Source organism: Sitodiplosis mosellana, unplaced genomic scaffold, assembly GCF_009176505.1.
Source record: "Sitodiplosis mosellana isolate CC-2019 unplaced genomic scaffold, AAFC_SMos_1.0 Smas_scaffold_1, whole genome shotgun sequence".
Classification (NCBI taxonomy): domain Eukaryota; kingdom Metazoa; phylum Arthropoda; class Insecta; order Diptera; family Cecidomyiidae; genus Sitodiplosis; species Sitodiplosis mosellana.
Genome location: NW_022595244.1, coordinates 12,160,131 through 12,176,497, shown reverse-complemented (window position 1 = coordinate 12,176,497; position 16,367 = coordinate 12,160,131). Strand labels below are relative to the sequence as shown.

General features: G+C 36.4%; 2 protein-coding genes across 2 annotated transcripts; one reads left to right on the top strand and one right to left on the bottom strand.

The window, feature by feature from the left end:
• The first annotated feature begins 4,674 nt into the window (after nt 1-4,674).
• On the top strand, nt 4,675-10,632 carry LOC129580488 (glucose dehydrogenase [FAD, quinone]-like). The gene is made up of 9 exons (XM_055470949.1): nt 4,675-5,522; nt 7,440-7,693; nt 7,761-7,886; nt 7,947-8,795; nt 8,885-8,935; nt 9,018-9,151; nt 9,231-9,383; nt 9,517-9,666; nt 9,761-10,632. The coding sequence occupies exons 2-9, from the start codon at nt 7,477-7,479 to the stop codon at nt 9,968-9,970; spliced, it is 1,890 nt and encodes a 629-aa protein (XP_055326924.1). The 5' UTR covers nt 4,675-5,522; nt 7,440-7,476; the 3' UTR covers nt 9,971-10,632.
• A 59-nt stretch (nt 10,633-10,691) lies between these two features.
• LOC129580487 (glucose dehydrogenase [FAD, quinone]-like) lies at nt 10,692-13,556 on the bottom strand. The gene is made up of 8 exons (XM_055470947.1): nt 13,323-13,556; nt 13,103-13,231; nt 12,172-13,023; nt 12,057-12,104; nt 11,684-11,970; nt 11,420-11,569; nt 11,245-11,350; nt 10,692-11,162 (listed from the first exon to the last, which is right to left on the bottom strand). Exons 1-8 carry the CDS (start codon nt 13,471-13,473, stop codon nt 11,074-11,076), a joined length of 1,812 nt encoding a protein of 603 aa, XP_055326922.1. The 5' UTR covers nt 13,474-13,556; the 3' UTR covers nt 10,692-11,073.
• Nucleotides 13,557-16,367: the final 2,811 nt, after the last annotated feature.

Here is a 16,367-nt window from a genome sequence, read left to right as displayed (position 1 = left end):
TCAGCTGTGTTATTTCAAATCATAATCTTCCCATGAATTCCATGGAAGTGTCATTTCATCTTCAGGTTATTCACTTTGCCAGCAAAAACAAACGTTTTGACTCATTTTACGTATCGGGGCGGCTTAAGTGGCTCAAAGAAACTTGGAATTATTATTTTTGCCAAAAAAAAGTTTTTCAAACATAAAAATTTGTATTATAATCATTAAAAAGTTCCCTTATCTACTACCACATTTCATTCTGAGTCGGAATGCGCGAAATGGATAAGATTACTGCAATTTCCAACTTCATTAGCTAAAACAATTCGATACAAAGTAAACAGAAGGGCCTTCTGAGAAGGTTTTTCATCAGCTTCGTAATTATTAAGTACGAAGTCAAAAATGAAATTCTTTGGGTTCGTGCCAAGCTATTCTATAGACAATAGAATTCATATGGAGAATTAATATAGCTTAGAATAAATAATTCAGCAAAGCTTTGTTAACGATGACTGACATACATATTTTTCATATGACTACATCTGTTCCATTTATTGCGCATTTCAGACGGGAAATCGTCACAAATCATTTATGTACGATTTGAATGATGTTATGTTGAATGCATTATTTTTTGTGGCAAATGACGTCTTTGCATTAAAATAATGCATAAAGAAAAAAATCCGTGAACTTTCACGTTGGCGGTGAAAATAACGACGATGATCTTTTGCATCGCATGTGTGGAATTTCAAGTATTGAAGCGGCATCATGTCGCATCGTTGATACGGTATCAAAGGGGAAACGACATTTGAAACCAAAACATGTGATTCACATTCACACCGTGTGATATTCGTGGATGTTTTGATTGTTGAAAGGGGAAATCAGCTGTGCCCCTAGCTATCGTTTGTTATCGACCGTTCGTGTTTACTTCATTTGATCACAGCATGTGTACGATACAAACGTTTTGTTTTCGTTTTTTTTTTGTGTCAATTGTTGAGCCAAATTTTGTTTACTATCACACGTGTTCCTATCAAAGTCTCATTTCCTCTATTCAACGACTCGATGATTTACATTGTTTTGGTGAAACTTTCAAAAGAATGTTTTCAATGAGAAAAACAGAAGCAAAAACACGCTAGTCGTAAAATGATGAATGACTTCTGGGTTCGCGCCTGTTTGTTTTTTGGGGAATTTTTTCTATATGAACTGAATAAACACTTTTTTCAATCGAAAACACATTTCGAACAGAATTAACAAAACAAAAATATAACTCTTATCTTATATTATTAGAATGGAAAAAAGGGTACCTGTAATCAATTTCAATCAAAAATTACACCATCGATTTTTGATTAAAAACCGAATCAAACGAAATACTCAAGTGAGTCTGAAAAAAGTGTGTATTAATCACAGAACTCTATTTTGAGTGGACTGCTCTGAGATTCAGAGTCTGAAAGCAACATTTCATTAACTGTAAAATGTAGATTTACTGCTTTGAAAAGTTGTTAGACGATATGAATGCTGCGTTGGAAATCCGAAGTAATAAATATATCGATCGCGATTAGTTGTCACAACAAAGGTCGTGAAATTCCAATTAAAAGTAAATTCGGAAAGTCCACTTCGACGGTGACTGAATAGCATCCAGAATGTTATGTATTCCATGCTTTAGCACAGCGACGACCTTGGAAACGCCAATCACATGTGGCTACGCGCTTGTAGGCTTTGAATGTTTATGACCATATTTAGGAAATTGCAGTCCGCCGCTCGCATTTTAATAGCGTTGCAATCGAAACTTATTTAATTTGTGTGAACAAGTACATCGTATTTCCGTTCGGTGTCATTAAGCTGCACGTCAATTGAGTGTGCTTGTTAGCGCCAAATGTCTTCACGTGTTCATTACAGCCCGAAAAAAATCGCTCCTTTTTCACAAACAAATACGGTAATTATACATGTTATGTGTATTTATTGACAAGCTTTAAGCAATTTGACCACTTTGTACTCGCACCGATTTGGAGCTCGTTGAAATTTGAACTAACACCAGTTTGGCATAGAGAAATTGCCCAATCCAAGCGTGTAATGTATAGACAGAACTGATTATTTGGTTTGTATGTGACGTGAAGAGGAACGAATTACCTAGATTCAGTGTCTTATTCTCAAATTAATTGACTTTACATAATACGTCGGATTCAATGATCGAAGCGATCAAAATGTGATAAAATGTATCGCAATATGGTTCATTATTATGACTGTTGATTTTCTTTGGTTGTATTTTTACCTACGATTTTCTTTTTCGTTTTTCCAGGAAATATTCACTTTTCTCAAATTTGTTCCAATTAATTTAGTTCCACCAGATCCATAGGCCGATTTGCCGCCTTTTTTACGGTTTTTGTCGCAAAATTTCGAATATATGCACATTTTGAATTGTGCAGTGAAGTAGAACTCGACGAACATTTATCTATCGACTTGCGCTCAGCAGCCAAAATTCCCAAAAGATTATTGAAATATATATATGTTCATGTGTAACCCGTATAAACTCAAGAGGATACGACTCGTATCATACGAGTGCATTAAATGCGGCTACTTATTAATAGGATATACATTTTATTACCGCTTTTTATGTGATAGCGATTACCTAACCGACTATATCTCCGATAACATTGCAGTCGCTTCGTGGAGGCATCAAGAGTAATGATTATTATTTCATAGCTAATTTTTGTCGTCTTATCCAGTGAAAAAAAAATTTCAATTATTTTGGTATTCCAAGCGAGGCAAAAACTTACACACATATTCAGACCAGCACACATAGCTGAAGCGTGCCCAAGCCCATATACGAGAGGAAATATTGATGGAAAGACACGAGAAAAGAAATATGAATTAAATTCTCGTTCAAGCAATGCCAAGCCGACGTGCGGTCGGTCACTTTCATGGTTTTGTACCAACACCAATTTTTTGAATGTATTCGGTTCGCTTGTCGATTGAAATACACGGTGGCTGGGTTGGTTGGTTCTTGCATCGATTTGGCGCTCGCACAGCTTTGGTTTGTCTTTTCGTATGTGATTACTTGTGATTGGATCGTCGGCGCGTTCAGTTTGGTTTTGAGTACAGCAAGAAAATTTGAAACAGCTGAACAAAGTGTGGAGTGACATAGAATAAGAAAGTAGTGGTTCTAATCTGAGAATAATTTTTTAAAAAAATTGAAAAAGAAGGCGTTTAGATAAAACGGAATTTGGTATTGTGCAGTAATATAAATAAACGTTGCTCTTTTCACCTTGAACAAAATATAGCATTCTAAAGATAAACATCGTTTGATCTCGAGAATTTGTCGTCTACTTTTTCATCTCAAATATGATATAAAATATTTGGAAGCAGTTGGGATTTAACCTTGGCTTTTGATTCTATCGCGAGAAACTAAAAATGGCTCAATTTAGCTGTTGTTTGTTGTTTTCGTGTGATTTTTTATTTGTTTGATTTATTTTCTCGTTGATGTTACATAAAAGTGTTTTTCTATTCATCAATGGAAAAAAAGTGTGTTTCGGCCTATATCATGAATATCGAGTTCACGTGTGCCGAAGAAAATCTGTGCCAAAAACATAGGCAATTTATTATTTGCAAATTAACTTATATGCGGTTACTTCATCAGATGATAATTTGATAGTGTCCAATAAACTAATTTTTATTAGATTTTCTTTCTCGATTCATTCACAGTTCACGGCATGCGAATATTATGTTGATTCAATAATTAATTTTACACCTAAGAAGAAAGAAGAAATGGCATCTAAATCAATGCACGTGACAAAAAATACGACTAATCATCAAGGGGGAACTAATCATCAAGCATGAGATAGGTGATAATACCAGTCGATTAGCGAATTGGGGTCGTTGTTCTAGAATATGCATTGATTTATATTTCGATGCAAATCAAATTCAATTGAAACTGATAAAAACGTTCGGTTGAGAAAAGTGGGAGAAAAAGCCCCGGGCTAATGATAATCATTTCAACCTCATGATTCTGATGCTTTTGTCACGATCCACGAGAATATATTCGATATTGACTTCAGTACAGGCCATTAACTTCGTGAAATGGAAAGCATTTTATTGGTGCGCAACCTTGATGGGCACTGTTGAAAGAATCACTTTGTAAGGTGAAATGGCGTCAGAAGAAAACTTTTCAACAATATAAAACTCAATCAATTCTTATATTCGGTGTAATTAACTAGGTTTTAGAACTCATCATTCAATTTTAAAATGATGCAACGATTTAATGAATTTGGATTGCGAAGTTTTCAATCAAAATGAATCTCATCTAATGACTTCATTTGTCTTCTAATGAAAAAGGTTGTTCAAGAGCCACTTGGATGAAGTTCCCATGAATTTACCGAAATTGTCATGATTTTTGAGTGGTCAACTGTCGGTGCGGATCAATGTCTTTGACTTTTTAGATGTCTCCATTCTGAGAAGGTGTGGGAAAAAGCAAAACAATGCCTCACCACGCCGCAGCTCAACCAAATATTTATTCAACGTGGATTATTTTCTGAATGACATTTGAATAATTTATGAGCGATTTGGCAAATAACATTGAACTTGTCCGAAAGTGACGTGACCACGATGTGTGCAATATTTTTTAATTTCGCAATGGCTGCGCATTTCGAAACGATTTTATTGGGATCCGGTTTACTCAGGCATCATTTAATTGAATTTTCAGCGGCCGCATCTGCTGTTTCCAGCGCACTGTGAGCTCATTTGTAACGATCATTTGAATAGCGTGAAAACATGATTCAACGGTGATAATGATGGTCAATGGCGCGCAGTGAATAAGCAACTTTGATTCAAGTCCATTTCAATAAATTTTCGCGTATTTAAATCATATCGTTGTTGAATGTCTTTGTCAGCACACTTGTAACTCAAGAATGTGATAAAATTGTTCAAACAAAAGCAAAAAATGCGAGGTAATTTTTCACATCGACCGTTCAATTTGAAAGTGAATTTATGTGTGATTGAAGTCGGGCATATTTGCACCTTGTGCACGTCACTTTGGCAACTAATTGCATGTACTAACCAATGAAGCGCCAGAAATAGGCTGTTCAAATTGTGTCGAGTCATAAACAAATGCACCGCTCTATACAGCGAATGCATCGTCAAACGTTTGAACATACAATTCGAAATGGCATTGAGAAAATATTTTTACCTGCACATTGCATTGCACACAAGTGACAAGCCAACGGTTGAAAAGCTATTGAAACACGAGCAAAGAATAATTAATGCGTACAAATGTCTTTGGAGTCATCTCAACGATTCAAAATGAAGAGTTAGCCGGGCAATCGTGAGGAATTCATTTAAACTTGTCGGATAAAAGCAAAACTACGAATAAATGCGAATCGTGATCAGAATCAGAATATCCGTTGAAGTCAAATCGGTTTCGGTTAGAATAAGTAAACTTATGAAATGTTGCTTGGTTTCGAATAAGTCAAGGTGTTCGACTTTTTTTTCGTGTTCGCCGGTTTTGATTGAACTTAAACTGGACTGTGGCACACGCAACTCGCTTACAGCCATCATGAACTGTAAGAGAAAAAAATCAAAGACCAAATTATCCATAATTTTAGTAAATTTAGCTGAGATGATACTGTTAATTCCACAAATTGCCACATTGAATTCCCTTTTTGTTGTGCTACACGTGATGCACTGTCACTTTCATCTCAAAATTGCATGTATCGTCTATGCGGTGCCAGTTACAGCATCATCGGACGATAATAAAATCGATGAATATTGTAAACAGGACAAAAGAAGATAGAAGAAAGGCATGGAATTTTGCATTAAGTGCATTTCGCTGGTTGATTTATGGCAAATAAACGGTATTTCGTTTATGATGATGGCCTTTTTACATTTGTTACGTCGAGACCGTACTTTCGATGTGCACCAAATGCTTTGAGAAATTAAACACAACGCAAAGCATCGCGAATTGCAGTACAATAAATGAAACAACGTTGACATTTCGCTAGCGCAAAAATAATCTCGCGAAAAACAATAATTCGACGATGTTTTTAGCCAAAATTACTGTATTTTATTACTCACAAATTAATTGCTTTGGTTTCACATTGTAGCGAACATTTTCCGAAATATTTTTTTTTTCCAAATATATCAATGTAATAAGAGTGTGAAACTGGATATAATAAGAGTGTGAAATTCAAGTTCAAATCTCAATTTCGTCGCATGCATTTTAGTGCGTCGAAAGACGTTCACTTTGGAACAATTGCCATTGACCATAAGTCATGGCCTAAACAAATAGCTTTGCATCTTCGATTATTATCCAAATCACTGAGCGCGATCATGTCTCGCAAACTTTTATAGTGTCTGTAAATAATGGGAAATAAAACGCGTATTATTTGATTTCAACCCGATGTGCGCTGATATTGAATAACTGGTGTGATGTCAACCACAATTGAACGAAAACAAAAACCATGCACAACTTGACGACATCATGCACACTGCACAGTGTACACACGTCAGCTATGAACTAGTTTTTGGCGCGTCGGCTAAAAAACCTGTTCTGCATCGAAACTGCAATTTCACACAAAAAGTTCACATTTAAATTCTATGCTCATTTTTAGATGAAAAACATAGGACAATTTATTTTTTCCACTGAAAATTATGCTTCAAAATGTGAGGACTTCTTTGCAATAGTAAAAACGTTTCAAGTATGTTTCTCAACATTCGTTCCACCCGCGAATATTTTTCATTTTCATATTCAATGTTATAAAAAATGGTAGTAATTTCGTTGAAGCAACAGCAATATTGCACACAGCAATAACATGTGATACATGTACGAATGTTCTGGGTTTTGAATATCATTCATTAATCAATTCACCGATCACATGGAAGATGATTGCGGCGACCGTTCTCTCTCTCTCTCTCTCTCTCTTTCTCTCTTTCATTCGACATTCGAATTGATGTTAAGGCTATCAACTGAATAAAGAGCAAAAAAATACTGGACATGCGAACGCCTTATTTGCCAACGATAGTGAAATTTACACGAGAACTGCACGATACTTTTTTGCGTGTTGTTTTCATTTTTCTGTCGGAGTATCGAGTAATTATTTTACTATGCGTTGAGCAATATATATGCTCGGAATTGATTGCACAGTCATTCGGATGCATTTGCAGCCAATGATAAGGCACGTTTTATGTGTGTGCTTCTAACAGTTTCGGTTGTACAGTACACGGTGCCGTGCTGTGTGTTCGCACACAAATCGCATGCGTTGCGTGACCGGCTGACCAATGTTCACTGACATTATTATGCACTGACCACAATTGAATGCGATGGAATTAAATGAGATATTTATGTTATTAGAAAATGAGAATTTTGTCGTTCCAAAGCAGAAAATCACACGAAAACGGAACGACTGGAAGTTAAGGAGGACGCACCAAATGTCAAATTGACGCAATAATTACAGAATTTGCAATTATCTCTTTTGATTTAGGCTTGCATAATCTCAATGCGGTAACAATACCGAAACAATGCGATTGGTGTGTGGCTTCAGAGATATTCTCATATACTTGTTACTATGCATTCGTATGCATCAGTTTTCCGCATTGGGTATTGGTTCGATTGGACCGCTTCGTTTACCGATATTCGATGTGATCTATCAGAGAAGTAATAATTTCAACGAAAGCATCCATGATACCAATACATTTTTGCAAGAGTATGATTTCGTTGTGATTGGATCGGGTTCTGGTAGGTCAAATTGTGAATATATATCGATAATTTTCGAATTACTAACCAATCGTCTTTTCATTATCAGGTGGTTCTGTGGTGGCGAATCGATTGAGTGAAATCTCGCATTTCAGTGTTTTGATTCTGGAAGCCGGTGGTGAAGAGAATTTCATATCGGATGTGCCATTGACGCCATCCGTTACACAATTGACGAGTAAGTTCTTGCCTATTTTTCCATGCGTACATGAAGCTAAGCTTCTCTCTTTCAACTCAGAATACAATTGGGGATACAGAACCGATCCAGTGCATGGGGCTTGTTTGGGATTACGAGGCGGTGTGTGCAATTGGCCCAAAGGTAAAGCATTGGGTGGAACATCTGTCATAAATTTTATGCTATATCAACGTGGCCATCGTCGTGATTTTGACGGCTGGGCTGAAAATGGAAACATTGGCTGGAGCTACGATGACGTTTTGCCATACTTTAAAAAATCCGAACGCATTGGCATTCCAAAACTTTACCATTCACCGTATCATGGTCAATCGGGTTATCTAGATGTACAACAAGCGGGTTTCCGTACAAAAGTCTTGGAAACATTTTTAAAATCGGCTAAAGAATATGGATACACTGTAAATGATCCGAATGGCGAAAGCCTATTGGGCTTTTCACAAACACAAGCCAACACACGGAACGGTCGTCGATGGTCTGCTGCTAAAGCCTTCCTTCGAACGGCACAACATCGGCCCAATCTTCACATCTCAAAACATTCACGAGTCGTAAAAATTTTGATTGATCCAAAGACCAAAGTCGCTTATGGCGTTGAATTTCTGAAACATCGTCAAAGGTATCGCATTTATGCTCGCAAAGAAGTTATTTTATCGGCGGGACCGATTGCATCACCTCAACTGCTCATGCTCAGTGGCATTGGACCACGCGAACATTTAGAAGAGTTGCGAATACCAGTTATTCAAGATTTACGCGTCGGATTTAATTTACAAGATCACAGTGTCGTCAATGGTTTGGATTTCATTGTCAATCAGCAGATCACAATGAGTGAATCATCAGTGCAACAGCCGCGATATATGCTTGATTATTTTTTTAAGGGCAGTGGACCGTTCACAATACGTAAGTTCTTATGCAGCAAACTACAAGCTACCTTTTACTGTACAAATGGTCATTATTTATAAGAAAATAATTCAATCAATTACTTCTAGCTGGTGGTGCAGAAGGCCTTGCGTTCATTAAGACGTCAAATTCAAGCTTTGGTAATTACTTTTTTTTCTCGTAGCTAAATATCAAATTGAATTCATTTGGAATGCAATTAATTTTCATTTGGCTTCTTGTCAGTATTTGACTATCCAGATATCGAGATTGTGGCTGGTGCAGGCGGATTGAGTGGTGATATATCAGGTGCTATGCGCAACATGGTTGGCATAACTGATGAATTTTATCATACAGTTTACAGAGATATCATTGGCAAGGTTATCATTTACCTTATTTAATTTGTTTCAATTTGAAAATTGTTGTTCGAATGAAAATTCTTTGAAATAACGATTTCAGCCGGCTTTTGGATTAGTGCCAGTTTTATTGAGGCCGTTTTCAAGAGGACGAATCATGCTAAAAAGCCGAAATCCATTTCAATGGCCACGAATGATGCCAAATTTCTTCTCGGATCAACGTGATGTGGAAACACTGATCAAGGGTGTGCGTGCGGTAAATAAGAATGAATTGATTGAATTTGACATTTATAATTGAGTTTCAATAGATCGAATGAGATTTGCGCAAAGAATTTACAATGCTGTAGATCACATTTGTAGTGTGTTAATCTCTTCAATTTCATTAACAGTGCTTGAATATAGCAAATACACGAGCCTTTGCAAAATGGAACACTCAATTCAACACCCGACCATTCTTGGGATGTGAGCATTTAGAATTTGATTCCGACCCATATTGGGAATGCTGTATTCGACGGCACGCAGGAAGTCTTCAACATCAGGTTGATTTAGAGTTGTGATATTCCGGGGAAATTATATTCACATAAACATCCATCTCACAAATAAACACTTCACTGATATTGAATTATATTTTAGGTTGGAACGTGTAAAATGGGGCCATCCTCGGATCCAGATGCAGTAGTTAATCCACGTCTCCAAGTCTACGGAATCAATAACTTGCGAGTCGTTGACTCATCGATAATGCCACAAATCGTTGCTGGCCACACAAATGCGGCAGCCTATATGATCGGAGAGAAGGCATCGGACATGATAAAAGAAGATTGGCAGAATAGCGTGTTTAAATAGCGATTATATGCTTGGTTCAAAACATACATGAGCTAGTCAATTCGAATTGATTGGAAATTCGATGTGAAGCTTTAGTTTAGTGCAAAACTATGCTAATTTATGTCAACGAACAGTGTTTTAAGGGCTACCATGCTAGAATATAAACAAGTTATTGAATAAGTTTTACGACTGCTAGAGAATAAAAACAAACATTGTGCTTATATTAAATGAATTTAGGTTTATAGTCAATTTGTCTGTTAGTCAAATTCGCTCCACTGATCGTGGAAATTCGGTGAAAATCACCGATCGTGGAAATTATTGATTTGTGTATCATATTGATTGTGATTATCATTCCATTGAAAAATGACGGTATTAATGTGAGGTGTTCCGCTCAATTTAACCGTTTAAGTTGATAAGCCAACAGCTTGAGGTCATCAACGTATCATTTTAGTAGGAAAATTGTATATTTCACATCGTCAAAAAAAGAAAATGTAAATGCAGTTCACCAAGGTTAATACTAGCTATTACACATCGAAAATACGCATTTTTTGCATTTACACGAATGTTACAAAAGATTTGGCGCTGGCACGTTGTTCAACAGAACCATAACCAAATCTATTCTTACAAAATCAGCATTGTGCAAAAGAATTTAATAAAACTCGACCACATTTCATCGATAGAAAGTTGAATTGGTTTTATTTTCTACGTTTGTTTTGTATTTTTATTTTATTATAATCGTATCTCCAATTAATTTATTTATAAAATTCATAAACAATAACAACATGAACACATTTTAAATACTTTCGTCGCTGCGTTTGCATTATGAAGAAGAGAAAAAAATAACAGCAAACACAAAACACACAATGTACTTGGTAACATTCGTAACGGATAAATAGTAGACATATTTGGCGTATAATTGAAATCAGTCATTTGGAACTCAGCTGATTGGAGTGCTGTGAGTATTTTTCTCTTTCACTTAACATCGACGACTGTGTGTATATTTCACAAGCGTTAAACACACCAGCCATTTAAAATAAACCATATATCGATCGTAGAAAGAAAGAAATTATTTTTACAAATGATTAATTCTAAATCGAAATAGCACTCGAATTGAGTAACATTAATCACGACCATGTCTCTTTGACCATATCAGCCGCTTTTTCACCAATCATGAAAACCACCGCATTCGTGTGTGCAGCTGGCAAATCGGGCACTGAAATCGAACAATTTGTATTGTAGTTTTTTTTTTCTCGTTCGATTTTTCATTCAATTTGATTGCTTAAAATATGACTTACTGATTGAGGCGTCAACTACACGCAGACGATCGATACCGTATACTTGTAGATGTGGATTCACAACAGCGTTTGCATCATGTGAAGGTCCCATTTTGCATGTACCAGCCTAGAAGTAGTTTCATTGATTTTATTATTATTCTAACAGATCCATTAATAAAGATGATCGAGTCAATACCTGATGCTGCAACGATGAAGTATAACCCTTTATGCAACACTTCCAATAGTCATTTGAACCAAAAACGTAATTCTCACACCCCAAATATGGTCGACGATTTAATTTACTTTCGTATTGTTGGAAACTTGATGATTCGCCGAGCCTATGAACCTTTTGATATTATTGATTAGTTCAATTGGTGAATGTAACCAAAGAAAAATAATGAACGAATGAATAATCCAAATTTCAATCAAATGTCTGTGGAAATGTGGAAAGTATTCCTACCAATTTTGCTCCTTCAACCAGAGTTTGAATATCATCAGGATGGCTTAAATAATTTGCTTCCATTCTGGGCCATTGAAATGGGTTTGTGCTCTTCAAACGAATTCGTCCCCGGCTCTTCGGTCGCATTATTATTGGTACCAAACTGAATGCATTTTTCCCCATGATATCAGCGTAAACTTCTTTTACAAATGGCTTCGGTATGCCTAACATATTGGCCATTGATCCAGACATATCTCCATTCAAAGCACCAGCGCCCAATACAATTTCGATGTCAGGATAATCTTTGGCTGCAATAAATTAATTTTAAATCATTTTCTTTCATCAACAAAATTATATCATTTTCCATGGAAAAAGAGTGACTATGAAAAATTACCCAAAGTAGAGTTTGGTGTTTTGACAAAAGCCAAGCCTTCAGCGCCACCTAAATTTAAAAGAAAATTCATTGGCATTTATCACACAAATATTTTAATTTTATTACAATTTCTTACCGGGTAGAGTAAATGGTCCTCTTCCAAGAACGTAATAACTGAATATTGCACTCATGCTTTGTACACTGGTTTCACTTATTGTGATCGGTTCATTTACCAAAAATGCCAATCCCGATAAACCGACATGATCCTGTAGATTGTAGCCAACACTTAAATTTTGAATGACGGGTATTTGAAGTTTCTGTAAGTGTTTTGCCGGTCCAACTCCTGAGAGCATCAGAAGTTGAGGTGATGCGACAGCTCCTGCCGATAGTATCACTTCTTTGGTAGCATTAACACGATATCGCTGCCGATTTTTGATGAATTCAACGCCGTAGGCTACTTTTGTTTTCGGATCGATAAGAATCCGAGTTACCCAGCTACGCATCGATACGAAGAGATTTGCCCGCTTTTTAATCGGTCTCAAATAAGCTTTGGCGGCTGACCAACGTCTTCCTCTGCGCGTCGTAGCTTGAATTTGTGAAAAACCCAACATTTCTTCATCGTTTGGATCATTTTCTTCATATCCCAAATCTTTGCCTGCATCGAGAAATGCGTCCAATAATTTGCTGTGGTAGCCAGGATGTTGAACATCAACATTGCCCTTCTTTCCACGATATTTTGACGATTTAAACTCTTCGATTCCGATTCGTTCCATTTTCTTAAAATACGGCAACACTTCGCGAAAACTCCATCCCTTGTTTCCGGCTCGAGCCCAGCGATCGTAGTCATCGCGATGACCACGATTGTACACCATATAATTTATAACACTGGTTCCACCCAAAGCTCTTCCCTTCGGCCAATAACACACACCTCCATCCAAATATAGGCACGAATATTTATTCCTTTCCGTCCGATATCCCCAATTGTGTCCTTGAATTCGAATCGAATGTTACGTTATTTTTAAACACTTTACGAAGAGGAAAAATGATACAATATAAACCAAATATACTTGTTAAAACTGTTACTGCTGCCGTTAAGGGAACATCAGTTAAAAAGTCACTTTCTTCATCACCAACTTCCAAGAGTAACACTTTCCACTCGTGATTTTCACTCAGCCTATTGGCCATTACACAACCACCTGAACAAAAACAAAAACAAGAGAATCATTCCCAGTTTAATACCAGACACATTGGCGAATTTTTGAAGAAATAAAAAGATCGTTGACGAACCTGATCCCGCCCCAATAATAATGTAATCGTACTCATGATTGAACTTCACCGTGTCAGTTATTGGCGCTTGTATAAACTCAAACGAAAACTGCGCACCGACCTCTTTGGCCAAATAGACCATCAACACTATAACCACCAAATTCTTAAACATTTCGATGCAACACGATCAAATTACGCTGAATCGAAGAACTGCAAATCCATAAAAACTCCAGACGACTCAGCAAATAGTGACCATCCACGTCCACGATCAAATGCAAACTGTAATGGATGGCGGCCGTTGCATTTCGACTCTGCATTTAGTTTTATGCATTTAATAAGAATTTAATTCATATGGCAGTATAGTTGCCATTGCGCGCACACTGCACCGAATGGTATTCCGAACGGTAAATAAATCACGTACGAATGCGGCACACGCATGCATAAATATGTACAGTGTGAATGCACGAGTAGAAAATTCGTTTATATAAATCGTCTTGTTTTTTCTTCTTCTCCGTTTCTTTAACTTGCATATGGCATGAAAATGGAAGGAAAAAAAAGAAGTGAATTTATTAAGAACGTTAAGTACGTGGAAGTGAGTACATCCAATGCCTGTGAATGGTATGATCAATTGATCATCTGATTGCGAATTTGCGTTGATATTGATTGTATTGGTGTACATTTTAACCGGTTGTTTGTCTCCGTGTGTGTTTATGCTACATCCATTTTTATCGTCTGGCATCAGAGTTTTGAAACCAGCAACATCAATGAGTTCGGAAACTTTTTCAATGCAACGCGCGACAACGTCACTTCTCATCAAGATATATAGGTTACAAATTACAGCATGATCACTCACAAAAACTCCGCACTATTCATAAAGAAGGAAATAAACGTCGCACCGGCATATTAACGCGTAGCATAAAAAAAGTCTCTGCATAATATACATTTGCGCTGCAATCGATGTTATCATTGGCCGTAATTTAATCGAATCTTATGCAGTCAACGCGATCATTATCATCAATCAATTAAGTTTCCCTACTTATCTGCTTTCCTCGATGCACACGATTACTAGACCATATATGTACCGAAGACAATGCAAAATTGATACCAGCGCGGCTTAATCGTTCAACTCGTTTTTCGCGAATAATCTCTGCGACAAACATAAATTTGCATAACTTCACAGCTGCGACGCGCCGTTGATTGACTGCATTTATGCTAATGTGATTGTCAAATTTTCATGATTTATGCCATAATTATAGAATTTTGTAATGAGTGCAAAAGGCAGAAAGCTCGATAATGATGCGCCATCATTATTCAAATTGGAGCACCATTGATTTATTCAATTACGTTCTTGATAAAATTATTTGTTCTCGATGAAATTATCAAAACTCATACGTAGACGAAATTACCCGTATTTTTGGTGCACTATTTCCTCTAGAAATGGGATCACGTACACAAAATCTCCATCGACAAATAAAGGAATCTAATTTCATGCGCAATTAAATCAAATAATGATGATGACCAATTAAAAAATCGCTCACATTTGTTTCACCATAATTAGCGCACTGATCGTCATTCAGACGACGTGTGTTTATGTAGCCTATGGTTGGTGATGTTGTTGCTGTTGCTGCTGCTGCTGCGACGTATTTCATTTCATGTATAAATAAGTACCATATGCTCAGTAAGAGCAGACATTATATTTGTGTATGGCGCTTGTCTATAGACTATAGACAATATATTGATGGCGATGGCTCATTCGGAACCGAACTCAACCACAAGCATCACCATTATCTGGAATATGCTTCACGGAATTTACGAAATTTACATAGTTGGAATATTACTTTTTCATTGTGTACACTGTGATACTTTTGACTGTCGTGTGAGTTGAACTAATGTTCGAAAATCGTTTTTTTTTTTCAGTTCAAATATTTGAAATTCATTCCTAATTAATATTTCTCCTCGTAGTGTTCAATTCGAAATATTTTCACCAACTATACGCTCAATTACAATGAGAAATTTCTTCATGTTAATATGACCATTGAGACGGATCGATCACATATCTCGATATTCTTCAAACTTTTTAAATCAATTCATGCGATTTATTGTTCTCTGAACTTTGGACTTACCACAGCGCACGGCAAAAACTATCAAAGTTTCTTCGACAAAATATACGATTATTGCTCGTTTATGGATAAACCAACCAATGATTTCTTAATGTTGCTGGTTCAGGGAGAATTGTCGAAAGCCGGACACTGGATGCAAAAATGTCCCGTCGAAAAGGTATGCATAATTGGACATTGATGTCATCAAGTTAAATTTATACGCGAAAACGAATTTTGCTTGAACAACTTGAATAAACTTGACCGTACGTCCGTCTGAAATAATAATATGCATGAGCGAGGGGCAAATCACTAAAAAGTAATTTCTAATAAAGTAGAAGAATGAACATAATATGTAAGTAATTTTTAAACAACAAATTACTTTTAGTATAAAAAAAGTAATTTCTAGTATAGCTGTCACATCCTAATATATCGGTGCATTGAAAAAATATGTTAGTTCAATGTCATTGTCATACAGAAATGGTAAAAAGTAATTTGTAATCTGGCTACTAAATAGACTAGGTAATAGAAAGTAATTTTGAAGTAGTATGGAAGTAATTTGTAGAGTGATTTTCCCCTCGTGCATGAGTCAACGTGGTCAAGATGTATTCAACAACACAAATGTTGACATGTCTAATTATTTTGTAGCGTCTTTACATGCAATTTTGGTCATTACAATATATTTGCTAAGTAGTCAAGCATGTATTTCAAATTGAACTTGATTTGCTATGACTTTATCGAAGGTCATCGTCGTGTTAATTTCAAGCTTTTTTCTTCAGAAAGTTTATATAGCAAATAATTTCACACTGAACGTGGAGAGTTTTCCATTATTCACTCCAGAAGCTCGATATAATGTAACGATCACATGGACGACAACGTTGAGGAATGAAGACATTGTTCCTTTGGCAGGTATCACAGTGCTTGGTCGATTCGAGAGCTCAAACGAAATAAAAAGAAGGCGCCAAGCAAT